This window comes from Camelus dromedarius, chromosome 1, assembly GCF_036321535.1.
Source record: "Camelus dromedarius isolate mCamDro1 chromosome 1, mCamDro1.pat, whole genome shotgun sequence".
Lineage (NCBI taxonomy): Eukaryota > Metazoa > Chordata > Mammalia > Artiodactyla > Camelidae > Camelus > Camelus dromedarius.
The window spans coordinates 69,663,623-69,680,398 of NC_087436.1; the positions used below are offsets into that span (position 1 = coordinate 69,663,623).

Genomic DNA, 16,776 nt, shown 5'->3' on the forward strand with positions numbered 1-16,776 from the left:
AATATTTTCCAAGAGAATAAAGGTGTGGGAACAGAGAGGAACAGCAGCGTGGCAATTATAAATGCACTGGGAATTTGAACAACCTGGTTACACTGTTTACTTATACCCTTAGGATCTGTTTGGGTCCAATCCATTGAATTATACTTGAGTTTATAAATAGGTAGATTAGATAATATTCATTGAAAGAGTTAACTCAGGACACATGGGAACATAGTATTCATGATGGTCTGTTCAGTGTCCTCCAGAACTCCAATGAGGAGTTATTTCTCTTAATGACAATAGTTGCTTACTCTGATATCCTCAACACCCCAGGTGAAATTTACTTCTCAGGGTTGATTTCAGGCCTCCCAACCCACCCAACCTGTCATGACTCTAAGAACCTTGTATCCACCAGGTCACAAAATACAGGTGACAAGGTCCATTGTGCCACAGCTTCAAGCATCTAGATAGCCATCAGCTGTTCTTTTCTTACTGATTATATTAACACTCAAACGTATTTTTTTGCTTTGAAAAATTTTAAAAAGTGATTTAGCATTGGGTCTCCTGCCTTCTCTCAGTATTAAGAAGTACAAGGTAAAACAACTTGTTATTCAATCTACAGAATGTTTGTTTACATACTCAACTTCTGGGCCTATAGGAAATTAATGCAAGGTGCAGATCCCTACGTCCTCATAAAACGTGTCTCCCAGCTTCTGTCATCATGCCAGGTCCCAAAGAACCAACACAACACTACTTTGTGTGTTATGAATCCTACAGGAGTAAAGTTATCACCATCAATTTAATGATTACATGATGAACGTAGCACAATGAGTCATTCAGACTAAACTGTGGTGCACGACCAGAGTAGACTTGTCCTTAGAACTGTCACATTAGACAGAAGCCTCTGTTTTTAAGATGAAAGCAAACTCTTTCTGGTATTTTCTCCCTTTTTCTTTAGTTTTTAAGTTAGAATGGAGAAAGATGTACATATTAGCTATAAAATAAGTATCAGGAATTTATCTCATATGTACCACATTTAAAATATCACCTGTAATAGATGTCACCACCTCAGTAGATTTGCAATAATCTATTGTTAGTCTCCAAGAAGATATTGCAAAGACCAAATGGGAAAATAAAATAATGATATAACTTACTAGCTTTTAGTCTTTAATAGTTGCTGTAGTTTCCCCAGAGAGGCAAAATTATTATTTTATTATAAAAGGAGACACAAAATGAGTTTCTTGTCAGTGTTTTTTGACCTCCTTCCTCCATACATCAGGGAGGTAATACGGAGATTAGACCAGTTTCTAAGTGTATCCATTTAAACCATACTCTCTGAACTGAAGACTTCCAATAAATGGTTTAGACTATCACTAGGCTGGAAAGGGGGTGAACTCTTGAGGCAACACCAACTATTACTTGACTCAAAGAAATCTCTACATGAACAGCAGATTTTCTGGATATTCCCCATTCCAAGTAATGAGTGGTAAGAGAGAGCATGGATCCCAGAATCTGTAAGATCAGATAGCTCCCTTTATCCAGGTAAGTGCTCAAAACTCATAGTCTGAAGGCAAGTACCAGGGTTGAGGGTTGGAAATATGATGCTATAGCATGATCTTTCCTATAGGATTTTGACGTTCGCTTCAAGAGATGTAGACCAATAGACTGATTCTTATTCGTAAATTGCAGGTGGGGTGACTCATCATTCTTTCTGTTGGTAGCTTGACCCAGAATTCTCCTCGGTAGACATATTCTCATCACCAAAACATTTTTTATTCATATATCAAAAATTATCTGGCTATTAAATTTTTCTATGGATATAATAATTAGCCTCACGCAGAGATCACCTTTGGTTTGACCATTTCTAATGCAATAATTACCCCCTTTCATTGTTTATCTCTGAAAGTTTTAACTATCACCTTGCTCCAGGAGTTTACCAATTAAGCCTTGGTTTGGTGACACTAGTCTCCTTCCATTTCCCCTGAGGTCAGAAAGGCAATTTCAATTACTTTGCACCTCACTAGAATTCTCAGTCAACTGTAGTTAGGCAGAAAAGACTTTTATAATAGTTCACTCTTCATGGAAAAGTTTAAAGGAGAGTCATTTATGCTTTGTTATAGGTATAGGGAAGTGATGGGCCATTAGAACTAAACATATTTATAGATGTTTAACTGTTTCTGTTTTGATTATGGTTACCAAACTGCCTTCTAGAGCTTGACAAATAACAGAAGTGAGTGAAAATAGATAGTTGTGAAAAACAATGATGCTGACAGTGAGTTGAAGAATGTGTGCATTCCTCTTCTGCTGTGCCTTCTAATCCATAGCTGCCAAGCAGGAACACACAGGTCAGGTGTGACCAAATATTAGGATTCACAGGAGAAACTAGATATGTGGATGGACTTGTGTGTAAGAACTCCCGATTTTTTAACATGGTCTAGTTTCATGGGGTTTTTTAAAATACAAAATACACAGTCCCCTTCTCTTTGTCAGCCAGATCCAGCCTCTAAGATACTAGTCTATGTACTATGCTATGTGCTATGCATTAAGTCAAGAACTTTCTAGGTTTTTTATTCCTACTTCCAATCCTTATCAAGGTTGACTCCTGGTTATAGTGAAACAAAAGTGAGAACTGGGACATTAAGGCAATGATTAGCTACAGTAAACAAAGAAATCATGATTTTTATCATGAAAAAGAGACACAGTCAGACATTCAGGAGCAGCAGGGGTTCTCTAAATTTTCTGCATTTTCTGATATATTTCACTTTCAATAATTAAAATTCTACTATCCTAAATTTTGAAGACCTTGTAAAGGCATGTCATTTTAATTGCTACAGATTAAATATTTGTGCCCATCCCCCAATTCAGATGCTGGAGCCCTAATCCCCAGTGTGATGACATGTGGAGGTGGGGTCTTTGGAGGCAGTTAGTTCATCAGAGAGGCCCCTGTATGAGTGGAAGGAATGCCTCGATAAGAAAATATAGAAGAGATGATCTTTCTCTCTGCCATGTGAGGGTACAGTAAAAGGCAGCTGTCTGCAAGCCAGGAAGAGAGACTTCACCAGACACAGGATTTGCTGGGAACTTGATCTTGGACCCCCAGCCTTCAGAACTTGAGAAAGAAATATTTGTAGTTTAAGCCATTTGTTCTGTAGTATTTTGTTATGGAAGCCTGAACTAAAGCATTTATTTTATAATTCAAAAACTCAATCTTGGATTTTTTTTTCCCCCAAAATATAAGCTTTATGGCCATAAGCAGTGAAAGATCCACCAGCATAGAACCATGACACCCAGAAATTTGATTCTATTCTGTCAGGAATCCCATGGTTCCAAACCTAAGAAAGTTTGTTATTTCCTATAATTAAAAGTTTTCCTTACGTACATTTATTTCTCCACATGCTTCATTTCACATCTTGTTTTTGATACATGAATGTATGAGGGCAAAATATTGAATTGCTTATTTCAATACTTAAGGTGATTATTGTTTAATTACCTCTAGCTTCACAGAAGAACTGAGCCTCTGAATAATATACAGAAAAAGAAAGAAGAGACAAATTAGCTGCAAGTTCTCCTTCATCTCTGCTTCACATTTTAAAAATTTCACCCCAGTGGGGCTAAAACTATGAGTTTCACAGTAGCATTAACCAACTATTCCACAGCTTCTAAGGAAGCCAGGTCATATGCCTTAGTAGGTAATTACGTTCAAGTCCAGAAGCAAAGAGGTAATTCTGCATTGGTAAGGCCCCAACCATAAGGAAAAGTAAGAAGGTAGGCAATATACTGAGTGCACACACAGGAATGAATGATCACAGAGTACTCATCTTCCAGGCTAGGGGGAAGAATATCACTAGGACATGAGAGCATTTTCTCACATTCCTTCAGCTAACCAGTAGTCTAGCTTATCTAACCAGAAATTAATAGTGCAGAGATTCTAATAAATTCTATGTGTAGGGTTGTGTATTCCATTATATTTTGTGTCTAACTACTGTCATTCAATGTTTTTCATATAAAATTCATCCATGTTATTTGGTATGACAGCAACTCATTCATGTTAATTACAATATAATATTTTATTCCATTGTAAACCATAACTTATTTTTACAAGATACTGTTAATCCATATTTATGTTGATTTCAGTTTGAGATATTAGTAATAATGTTGCTGAGAACATTACGTACATGTTTATAGAGCATATATATATTTCTTTTTGTTATATACCTAAGAGTGGAACTGCTAGTCATAAGATAAGCAGATGTTTGCCTTTGACAAAGACTAACACAGGTTTCCATATTGCTTGTACCAGTTTGCATTTATATTAGCATTGCTTAGCATTCCTTTTATTTGCTTGTTTTTGCAAAAACTTAGTATTACTGGTTCTTTTCCTTTTAGTCATTCTTGTGGTTTTGTCATGATACTCAGTATCTTTAATTTTCATTTTTCTGAGCACTAATGATGTCAATCACCTTTTCATATGTCTATTGATCACTAAGATAACCTCTTTTGGTGAAGTGCCTATTTAAGTCTATTTCCTACATACTATTATATCAGCTGGTTTTGTTATTGAACTATGACCAATTAAAGTTTGAGCAAGTTGAGGGCTAGATTCAGTCAAAAAGTTATGTTTGGCCATGTCAGGTTTCAGATATTAGTCAGATAGTCAGATGTGGAAGCCAAGAATGCAGCTGAGTGCATGAGTTTGGAGTTCAGGAAAGGAATAAGTTTGGAGATAGACATATGGAAGATCTGAGCCTATGAATGAACTTAAAGCCAGGCAACTGAACAACAGTAATGAGAGTAAGGCTAACCCTTAAGGTATTCCAACCTTTAAGAGTTTGGAGAAGGAGAAAATGCCAGAAGGGAGACTGTAAAGAAGCGTTTAATGGGTTAAGAAAGAAACCAGGAGTTTACCAGGTTTAAGATTTCAAATGGGAAGAAGTATGATATTTCAAAACAGAAGGAACGATTAACTCTACCAAATAACATTGATAGGTTTGGTAAAACAAACACAGATTAATAAGATGAAAGTCGTTTGATAACCTTGAAAAATAAGTGGTATCCAAAGGGATAAAATCTCAATGGGAACAGGTTGATGAGAGAATAATGTGAAATAAAGGAAACAGCAGTTTGGATACTTCTTTTATGATAATTGCCATAGAGTAACCTGAAGAATTGTTAAGGATGAAATATTTTCTTTAAAGATGTGAGATATTATAGCCTAAATATGGGCTTGCACTTGATCCTGAGGTGAGGAAAACACTGAGGGTGCAGGAAAGATGAAATTACAGCTAGAAACAAGTCGTTGTGTAAACAACTCAGGAGGAAGAAATTGAATACTCAAATGTAAGAGTTGGTAGACAAACAATTCATCACAATGAAGCAACCACTCCACATGAGGTGGGAAGCCCCATGAAATGACCGGCAGGACCCACAGGCAGGGCCAGTACTTTCCTGCCAGTGCCATCCAGTTCCCTGGCCCAGCAGCATTATCTTGTTTTTGTGCTTCTGTAAAACGGCCTGCTTCTAGGAGAATGGAACTTACCCCTAAGATTCTATTGGTTCCCAAAGCTCACTCCTGATTGGTCCATTTGTTACACCTACTCTGCATATGATGTTGCAAAATCTTGACTAGTAACCTATAAAAGCATGTGTAAAACTACAGGCAGGGTCCAGAGCTTGGAGTGTTAACTCCTCTGGTCCTGCCAGCATAATAAACCTGAGTTCTCCAACCCTCTGAGTGTTGCTTGGTCTCTCTCGCCAAGATCCAGGTTGCTGTAACACTCTGCTGGAACACTATGCTGTACCACGTTGCCGTAACACAGACAGAGACAATGGATATCAGAGTTTCACGTAAGTCTACTCTCTTGGGCATTGATGGCTCAAACCACATAGCACAGCTCTTTCTGATGGTGATAATGGCTCTTGCTACTCTGATGAAGTCAGTAAAGTGAAGCAACTGAGAACATGTATTATGCACTGTGCAGTGCACAATTCACATTAAAACTTCAGTAAAACCCCTGAAGTTAACCATTTTATAGATGTGGGAGACTAACTTACAAAGAACCACTCAGCTGCTTCTGTGTATGTTGTGGAGCTGTGATTCAGATTTCACATTTCATGCTTTTTTTCCCCCTAGGATGACCATAAAATTTTATATCCAATACTTTTGAGAGTGAAAGGCACAAGTGTAATAGTTTAGCTGAGATAATAAATGTAAACCAAAGCTTTTGAGAACATACACAGCATATGGTCACCCTATTTTTTTCTCCCATTTTTGATCTCCTTTAATGTTTAATTTGAACCATTCTATTCAATTTTAATTCTTCCAAGATAATTCTTAACACAAATAATAACTTTAAGTTAACAGTAAATAGGTCTATTAGGTTTTAAAAATTATAATAAAGACAGGAAATCTTAAATATGCCTAAAGGATTAGTTTATTGAAGTGACTGGTTTGGAAATAGATTCTTAAAGAAATAATAATAAGCAAAATTACATAAATGATTTTTATAAACATTTTTGATAAGCTTATGGTATTTCCAACTTAACATTGAACTTTATGGCATTAGTTGAATTAAAATTTTGAGTCAAATTCAAATTAAGATGAGTGCCATGTAAAGCATAAAATAAATAAAAGACTACAGTTTCATTTTTTTCCATGGAGAGTTATTTAAAAATCGTTTTGGTAACATGATACAAAGATTGAAAAGTTGCCACATTTCCAGTCGCAGTCAATTCTGTGGAATAGAGAACAAACATAATATTAGTTATTTTATATGCTATAACTATAATCTCTCCCCTTTTGTAATTTTGATGTGGCTAATTTATAAGAGAAATTTTATTATGAATGCACCATGTTGTGCCTTATCTTGGAGGCATACTAAAGTTCCTCTAGGACCAAATATCAGCTCAATTGGAATTGTTTTATTAAAATATCTTATCTATCATGATCACAAAAAGATCTGTAGCTTAAGAATCTCAAAACTACATTCTACTCCCTTTTTAAGTCATATCTGGACTAATAAATTGTATTTTGACTTGTGAATGGAAAGACAACGTATACATTTTAAATGAGACAAAAACAATTGAAGTTCATAAAGCCTAAGTTAGAAATGTGAATGCAATTGATTTTTAAAATAAGCTCTGAAATTTACATAAAAGTAGAAGAAATTATTTTCAGTTTTTCCTAAAAGTAATGATAATCAAGCATAAGGGTATAGACACTTGAAAGAAAAACAAATCTAATATGTCAATAGCACATGAATAAAATTTTGAATTATTTGAAATACAGGAGATACATAATTTCAGGTCAGTAAACAGGAGTCAACCATTGAGAATAAATTGATAATTAATAATCAAATTGGTAAACTAATGATATTTGGGACTATTTGGGGCTTATCCAGGAGAATGAAATCTAAAAATATGTTAACTGTAAAAATGATTAGTCTAATTTCCAAACTCCTAAAGCTTACCAAAAGTGAGGAGGAGGTATTAACTTTGAAATCTTCTTAGGCCTTAAAAATTAAAAAATAAACAAATAAATATACAATTCATTTTTGATAAGAAAACTTTCCCTAAGAAGTCCATGAATATTGAAATAAGCAATTCAATATTTTGCCCTCATACATTCACGTATCAAAAACAAGATGTGAAATGAAGCATGCGGAGCAATAAATGTGCATAAAGAAAACTTCCAAATTATAGAAAATAGCAAACTTTCTTAGGTTTGTTATTCCAAGCCAAATGAGATTATCAAATTTAATTCTGGCTTTAGTAAACATTAATCCTCTTTATCTAAATTCTCCACAGACCAACTAAATCATAATCCCTGAAATTATTTCTGCTCATTACTCAGTTTCTTCTACATAGAAAATCAGAACAATTATATCAGAATCTCCGTGGGTAAACCTAGACATTGGGATTTTGGAAATAAAAAATGTTTTCCAGGTTATTCTGTTTGTAGATAATGTTGAGAATCACTGATCTGAACTATGTGTGTTTTGGAATCATCCATTGCTCATTTTTTTCTTTCATTCTAGAGCCCTCACTTAGTTATTCTAACATCATATACACACCGTGAGTGAAACAGCACAGTTAGTAAATCTGCACTTACAATCACAGGGACAAGTGGTTGAGGCACAGGGTGGAGCCCCCGGACGGGGTCAGGTACAGGCTCCTGGAAGGGCAGAACGGCTTGCACAGGCATGGCTCTCTGGGGGTAGGGCACCATTTGCTGGGGAACAGGCAGGACTTTGAACTGAGAAAGGGACAGCAGGGACTGAGGAGGAATCATGGGGGTCTGAGGAACAGGCTGGGGAATCTGGTACATCAAAGACTGGAGCAGAGGCAGAGGAAGGTGCAGATTTTCGAGATCAGTGAGAGTCAGGCTCTGGCTTTCAGTAAAGGGCACTACTGGAGACTGAAGCAAGGGCATTTCTTTGCGCTTAGGAATGATGGTCTCCTTAGTTTTGGGGACATCCATTACTTTAGGCTGAAGAAAAGGTACCATCACAGCAGGCTGAAGAGGCGGCAGAAAGTTTTGTGGAAGGATAGGGTAAGGGATGGGCTCAGTGTGAGAATAGACTAGAGACTGGGGCTGGGGAAAGGTGTAGATTTTATCCTGCTGTTCATCCTGGAAGAAGGAAAAGAATATTTTGAGTCTGTAATTCAGCGCTGATTGTCGTTCATGATGAATTAACCTCCTCTCTTTTGAACAATCATAATTAAGTGAAAAGAGAAAAAGAGAATCTTTCACTTATTGTAGTTAAGGAATTGTGGGGATCATGTGAAGATTAGGGGGTAAAATGCTCACTGAGAGATTTCTCATTAATCTGCTTCCTTCATAGGTGAATCCACGAATCAAAGTGGAATTAATGTTTGGAGATCTCAATACTTGTTTTACTTTTTCCTGTGCTGCCTGCATAGCTGTAGCTGCATATTTAGAGTGCACAGACTTTTCAACAACGTGTTGATAATAGATCATAGATCATATTTTTTTCATACAATGAAGATCTATTGTCTATAGATGAAATAAAACAATGTTGGGTAATATTTCAAAATAACCCAATAGTGGAGGGCAAAAAGGGCTTGGAGCATAAATAAAACTCTATTGGCCATGTGAGAAAAAGACTTGGAGGGATAACGCCACGGTTTATTTTTGCTTATTTGTTTTAATGAAAAGTAAATTTAATTTGTGGTTTAATTCAAGGAGTTACTTAACAATAGCAAACTTCTAGCACTATTTCCCTTGGTAGAAGGTGGTTATCTCGAGTCTTTCAAGAGGCATCTATTTGTAAATTCACTTTGATTTAGAAAATATGTGGTGTAAGTATCAAACAATCCAACTTTATCGGTGAAACAAGAAAGCTTAACTACTACAATTAGATAAATGTTACAGCAAGAGTGATTTAATTAGATAAAGAATTTTATGTCATCCCCCAAATCCTTACTTTTAAGCAAGTGCTACTATTTAATAACTATGTGATAGTGTCACACAATTGTGTACTCAGTTCTGTACCTCACATCTCTCATCTGTGTAATGGAAATACTTTAAAGAACCTCACCCATTCATAAATGTGAGTAAAAGCTACAGAATGTTAATGTAACATCACTGAATATTTACTGTGGGTTATGAGTAGTCTCAATTTACAGATGATGAAATTGAGGCACAGAGAAACTTCGAGCCAAGGTTACATGGCTGATAAGTGATCAAATTAGGATCTGTACCACACTGCCTCCCTGGTCTTTTTCATCAGCATCTTCATCCTGAGAATCAGAGGATCTCAGTCCCCAACCTGGAAATGTTTCTACTAATGTGCACTTATTGAAAACAAGTATATCATTAGTAAAGTGAATAAATCAATAGTTATTCTTAGGGATTAATTCTATACTCTGGAAATTGATTATATGTTTAAAATGTGTTTATGTCTTTAAAAATATTTTTACTTTGTCAAAGTTTAATTTCCTATACTGACATTTATTTTATTACTATTCTTTAGACTGAACATATAATTATAAATATGTTTCCATGTATTATATTTCATATTAATTTTTGAAGTATACTTATCATAAACAAATTACCTCTGTTTGCTGCTGTTCCTCAATTTTAAACTTCTCAATTTTCTGCTAAAAAGTAAAAATCACACATAAAGAATTATTATTTGTAAAAATTGAACACAGGAAATTCTGAAAACATGCACATTTAAATATGAAGGTTTTACCTTGTTGATGTGTGTAATAGATTCCTTCAAAAAAAAAATAAAATCAGGTTTAGTTTTAATGATCAATTATTATTTGTCAATATAAATCAGAAAATGAAGACATTTCTAGGTTAATGTGGACACCTTGTTTAATAATATTATTTTAATTGTTGAAACTTTGTTACACTATTCTGAATAAGTCTGTTTTATAAGAGGACAGACAATGCAATTTCATAAAGAAAATTAGTGAACATAGTATAAAAAGGCATTTAACAGATGCTAATTTCTCTCTGTCACCCTGCGCCCTTCTTATGACAACAAATGGGCTCTAACCCTTCGGATTCTAAAAGAATAATAGTCATTGAAAATTCATTATAATAACCTTTGATATATTTGTTCCCTTGTTATGTTTAGGCTTCAAATGAAGTATAAGACACAAATATTCTCCTGTAAGGATCTTATAACCTTTGTGAAGAGGCAGAGTATATTGATGTACCATTTAACTAGCAGATGATGACAGATCCCAAAAGAGTGATGCAATGATTAATATCTACCTGACTCTTGCAGGCAGATTTAGGACTACACTAAGTCTCACAGCCTCTTATTTCCTAGATCACTATCATAATTACAAAATGTCCCTATTTGCATGTCTGCCCAGTCACAGCATTGTAAGTTCTATGCTTCCTTCTTTCCAGTTTGTACCATAGCTCTTACTCTAATACAGAAAGTGCTCAGTAAGTGTCAAAACAGTGAATGAGGTTAACGTAGAGTTCAAGATAGAAAATAGGACTCTACAGTTCATTAAAAAAGGGGCCCTGTGACACAATTTCAAGTAGGAAGCCAATTTAAAACCTGCTACAATACAAAATCCTACAGATGTTTATTCTGTCTTTAAATGTATACAATGGAAATTTACATTAGAATTTACAGGTCAGAACATAGCTACATTGGCTTAACTGCCCTACTGTTAACACAAAAAGAAAGATAGTAGAGTATTTTACTGTTCTACATTTGGGTAATTGCCTTTAAATAAACACTGTCTTACCTCACTGCTTGAAATGCTTTCCAAAGCCTATAAAGGAAAAAAAAAAAAATCAACACCCAGCTGAGTCTTCTCCTAGATCATCAGAAAGTGTTATTATTTTATGGTTGGAAAATTTTCTCTGAATAAAAATGCCTTACCTCACCGGCTGTCTTGAATTCTTCCTTCTGTAGAGAAAAAAACACCATTTTACTTTATATAACTAACTCATTTTTAAACATTTTTCCTACCTAATTTTTATCTTCCTTATGCAGAGGTAGCTAATTCACAATTCGAGAAATAAAAAGTGGTTAAAGGTCATTTGAGAGTCTTGAAGTGTAATTGTTTCCTATGTCTTTTATACTTAGTAACTTTTTTATTGATACAGTTTTATTTTACCTGAATGAAGAGTTTTTGATGGGTAACAGAATAGGAGTTATTTTAGTTATTTTAACTTGTATTAAAACTTTTTATTATGATTATGAATGTTTCTGAGTATTGCCTGAAACTCCATCCTCTGTAGTATCATCCTCTGTGGAATAGACATAGGTGGGGTTTGGCCCAGTGCCCTAGGGTAAAAGATGCATGTATCTCATCTCTGAAATTAGAAATATTTCTCTAGATTGCACATGCATGCCATTGTATTTGTGCAATATTACTCTTTTTTGTTGTTCTTATGTGTGTTTCTGCTTTTTCCTTCTTGCTTATTGATTTGTTTGCTTTTCCTGTAGGGACTGGTGGCAGAGTAACGTACAAAGTATCTGACTCGAATTTGTGATCCTGTAAGATACTGTTGAGAGAGTGGGTGAATGTAAATGATTATCTTAGAAGTAAAAAAAAACCCTGAAATTCTGCATTATTTATACCTTTAACATGTTGGGAATACTATTGTCTACACATAGGCAGATGGCACCATATATGACTTATTTAGAGACATTTTGTGTGTGTTTACTTACCTCTCTTGCAAGAGCAAGAGCCACCAGGCATGCAAGGATGAGGACCTTCATGACTCTCAAGTCCTATGGATGGAGAAATGAGGAGATGGTGATATACTGGTCAATCTAATGTATTTTCTTATTTCAGTAGGATTAATTTCCTTTAAAATAAACCAAAGATAGTGTATAACAAAAATGTCTGTATTTTAGGAAAAAATACTAATAGAAGCTTTGTCATTTGACCAAGGTCAAAATCAAGTGACTCTCTACTCTTATGTATCAAATTCATATTTCATTGTCAGCCACTCAGATTTTTTTCAGCTAACAGCCCTGTCCTGCTTTACCCTTTCATCTCATTCACAGTACTTATGAGAGTTTTTTTGAAAGGCAGGAAAAAGTTACAGATATTCACACAAAGAGTAATTAATTGATTTACTTTTTGAAAAATATTTATTTAGCATCATTCATTGCCAGACATTGCTTAAATGCTGCGATTACAGCAGTGAACAAAATATTAAGGTCTCAGCTTTGTTGGAGCCTCAATTCTATTGAGAGGAGACTAGTCAAAGAAAATCCTTTATTTTTATCTTTTCTTTACTAAACAGTTTCCACAAATGTTTGGCTTATTCATATGTCCTTATTTCCAATTAGACTGGGATTTTCATTTTAGCATTTCCTTCATTTGCCCCACTCATCCAGATCTTTCCTTGGCCTGACTGGATTGTTTCTTCTCCGTGTGTATCCACCGCACAGTCTTCATTCCCACACACCTAATGACATCTCCTTTGTGCCATGTAATTTTGGAGATCATACTCTCTGGAAACCTCTGAGTACTTGTATCCTAATGATTAAACAAGGGGTCTGGGTCCCTTGCCCAGTCCCCACTCTCGGCTCCTTCTCCTTGTAGCATAATGTAAAGTATGTGAACACCTTTGACCGAGGTGTTGTAAATGGTTGATTTTGTCACATTTCTGTAAGGACTTATAAAAAATAATCTTTGCCCCACCATAAAAAATAATGTTTGCACCACCAATATCCCTTGACACACAATCCTCAATTCCAGATTTTCAAACTAAATTAAGAAAAATTTGCTATGTTTTTCTCCTGGGTACTACCTAATTTTTTCTTTATTTTACTTTTCCTAAACTTCCATGAGTTTCCAAAGAACTTTTTATCGTCAAGACTCACGAAAGCTAATGTGGAACTCTATTAGAGATCACTATCAGTGGAAAGACTACTATATTTTCTTTATTTTATAATTAGCACTTTATATACAATTTTTAAGCCAGAATTTTATTTTTAACTAAGATAATTTAAGCTGTCCTTTCTTTCAAATTATATTTTTCTTCTTTTCTGTTCCTAGGTCATCTCTGCCCATCCTGGAATTTTTTTTTTTTTTTAACAAAATAAACATCTTATTTCTCTTTAACTTATACCATAGTTCATGTATCTATTTTATATTTTTGAAATATTATAAATTAAATGATAAACTGGGGATTTGGATGTTCTACACAAGTGTGATAATATACACTTCTTCTAAAAATATTACTTATAAACATTTCAAGTAGCGCATGTCTCCAAACAACTCTCCCCATTTTTTGACTCAACATGCTACCTCTATAGCTATTTGTTCAATAAAACTTGCCCAATAGTAATGACTCATATCACCATACTATAAATTAAATGCATTTGCCTTTATGGCTGTGATGTGTTTTATCAAATTAGAAGACACTTAATTCAAGAAATTGATCTTTTTATATAGCCTGTTAACTAATCATGTACTAAAGAAAATAGCCATCACCTTTATTACATTTTGTTAGACTCATAAAGCTCATGCAGTCATTATAATTCTTATCAAATCTATACAGGCACTTCTATTTTTTTAACCTAAGTGTTGAAAATATTGTCAGCACTATCTTAAATAACCTTATTTTAAAGACTGCATTTTAAGCAATTATGTTTTTTGTATGTCTCAACCTAGTTTGAAATAAAAATGAAGAGAGGGTACATTGAATTTGTATCTGAAATTCTTACCTTTTTTCCAAAGTGGAGGAAAAGAAGTGAAGGAGGATCTGAGTGGATAATGGTCTGTTTTTGTGGCGATTTATATAGTCTTTAATGGCATGCTAATTTTGTGGTTTGAGATAAAATCAATAGTGAGTTTGAATTTCCAGAATTCCACATGATTAGAAAATGATTTCTTCTTATTATCTGTCCCCAGAAGTTCTGGGGAGCATTTTAACAAGGAAATAATTCACAATCTGATAAAAGAAATCTGTCCAGAAAATAAAACTGTCCAGTAACTACAGACATTGGCTGGGAGACAGTGACATTCTGGCACAGTCTCCAAATTATTGTAGACACAATAAGGTCTCTGTAGTACTTGTTGGGTCTTCAAGATTTTACATGTGGAGAAATTCTACATAGGCACCAGAGATACATGGGCCACACAACGGCCACAATTTCATTCTCACCTGAATAGATGTTAGTGTTTGATGCTGTAATGGAGAAACTGACAAGATAACGCATCCATGATGATAGCTTAGACCTGAGGAGGGAAGAGAATTAATTATAGGCTAAAAAGAAAAGAAGAATAGGTTCTTGAATATGAGAAAGAAGTCACTACAACTAAATCAAGTAATGAATCTGGGCCACGAAGTGCAAGGAGTAGGGAGTAGATGGAGATGAGAAAAAGGAAAGAGAAAGGGATCAGAGGATGATGGGCAAAGTGTGCTGTGATCCTAAGGGACATGAATTTTATTCTCTGGATGGTGGGGATTTGTTAAAGTATTTTCAGACAGAAAGTAACATTTATAGAACAAATAATACTGGTACAAATTTATTAAAATGGGACTGCTCAAGTTGGGAATCATACCTTTTACAGTGAGTCAATGTTTATCAGCTGATATTCATGGAAGGACAAACAGTGGAGGAAGGAAAAATGGAAGTGCAGATGGGAGGAGGGTCTTGCCCAAGTATTACAATAAAGTCTGAGCCAGTCCTCAGAACACTTCTTAGGTACCCATTTACAAAGGCAGTCTTCAAGTTTCTTTGCCCCTCTAGTGATTGATGTTCATAAATACAATTGAGAGTTTGAGATTTGCAGATATTAACTACTATATATAAAATAGATAAACAACAAGTTTCTTCTGTATAGCACAGGGAACCATATTCAGTATCTTGTAGTAACCTATAAAGAAAAAGAATATGAAAACAAGTGTATATATATATATATATATGACTGAAACATGCTGTACACCAGAGATTAACACATTATAAACTGACTATACTTCAATTAAAAAAATGTAATTGGCTGATTATATGTGACACTACTTATTTTTACAACATTGTTGCTTCACTTCATTGCCTGTAATAGACATATTCAGAATTTAAGCACAAATAGATGCCTTTCTAAAGTATTCAAGTAGAGTATTGGCATAATTAATAATTTTTCTTCATAATATAGCTTGCATCCATATCATGCTAGTTGTTGAGGGAGAGGAACACTCCTGACTGATATTACTTAGAAAACCCGAGTCAGTGTCTACTATGCATTTGAATAATTCAGTTGATATTCATTCCAAGACTCTTCATATGGAGCCAGGAGGAAGCCATGAAGGGAAATGATGAAATGACCCCAGTGTCGTAGGTATAACTAGAAAAGTCTTAGCAGCTCAGTGTGCCTTTAGCTCTTGGTTGCCAAGGCCACAGGCAAAAAAGTGTAATTTCTAAGAAAAGGAATACAAAAGCAAGCATGCTCTACCCACTCAACGCTTCCTTTTTATTTTCTCAGCAAGATGTTGTACATATTGTGCAATAAATACATTTCTTTGTAACTCTCTGGCTCACCAATTTTGAATTACATTCATTGGTATAGTTAGGGACTTGATTGGGTCAGGAAAGTAGGTTAAAACCTTGATTAAGGAAATCACTAACAATACACTAGAGAAAGAGGCTTGTCCAAGGGAAAAAATGAAAAGCCAGAGATTTAAGATAACACCACGTGCTTATAGCTTCAGAACACAATGACCAGTAAGTACAAGTGCCATGTGGGCAATCCAAGGTTTTGTAATGCATAATCTAAGAACTGCCAGTTTTATAAGACAAAATGAAAATTCCATTCATCGAAATTTTGTAAGAGAACTGTGGGAAAGAAGCAAGATAAAATCCAAGCAAGATGTAGTATTATTTGTTACAAACAGAATTTACTTAGTCAAAGCTCTTTCCCATATTGTGTGATGGATCTGAAATATGCAGACATGAGATTTGGGTAAAGTATAAAGCTAATAGTTGAAACCATGTGAATAACAACCTCAAGAAAGGGAACAATTAATAATAATAACTATTATTATTATTATTATTATTAAATAATAAGCTGGATAAAGAATACAATAAATGGACCAAAATGTTTAGAAAATAAAAACAAGAAGAGACTTTAGATATTATCTGTACGATGTTGTAAAGATATTTTAGAGACATGGAAATGGAAGACCTGGGAATTTGCATCATTTTTTCAGGATACTGTAGCTTAGAGATAGAGTTGGTAATAAAAACCTCAGATTCCTAAATAATATGTGAGGCACTGTTTAATAACTTCCAAAATATGAGGGGGATGAGGAAGGAAAATGAAATAAACAGTGAGGATTTA

The 16,776-nt window shown here is 34.7% G+C and overlaps 1 protein-coding gene across 2 annotated transcripts; it reads right to left on the reverse strand.

Moving 5' to 3' along the window:
• Positions 1–6,393: 6,393 nt before the first annotated feature.
• Positions 6,394–15,299, reverse strand: CSN2 (casein beta). Of its 2 annotated transcripts, XM_064475635.1 has the most exons (10): positions 15,004–15,299; positions 14,603–14,676; positions 12,150–12,212; positions 11,355–11,381; positions 11,218–11,244; positions 10,194–10,217; positions 10,054–10,098; positions 8,087–8,605; positions 7,446–7,487; positions 6,394–6,710 (listed from the first exon to the last, which is right to left on the reverse strand). In XM_064475635.1, exons 3-9 carry the CDS (start codon positions 12,198–12,200, stop codon positions 7,482–7,484), a joined length of 699 nt encoding a protein of 232 aa, XP_064331705.1. In that variant the 5' UTR covers positions 12,201–12,212; positions 14,603–14,676; positions 15,004–15,299; the 3' UTR covers positions 6,394–6,710; positions 7,446–7,481.
• Between the last annotated feature and the right edge of the window lie 1,477 nt (positions 15,300–16,776).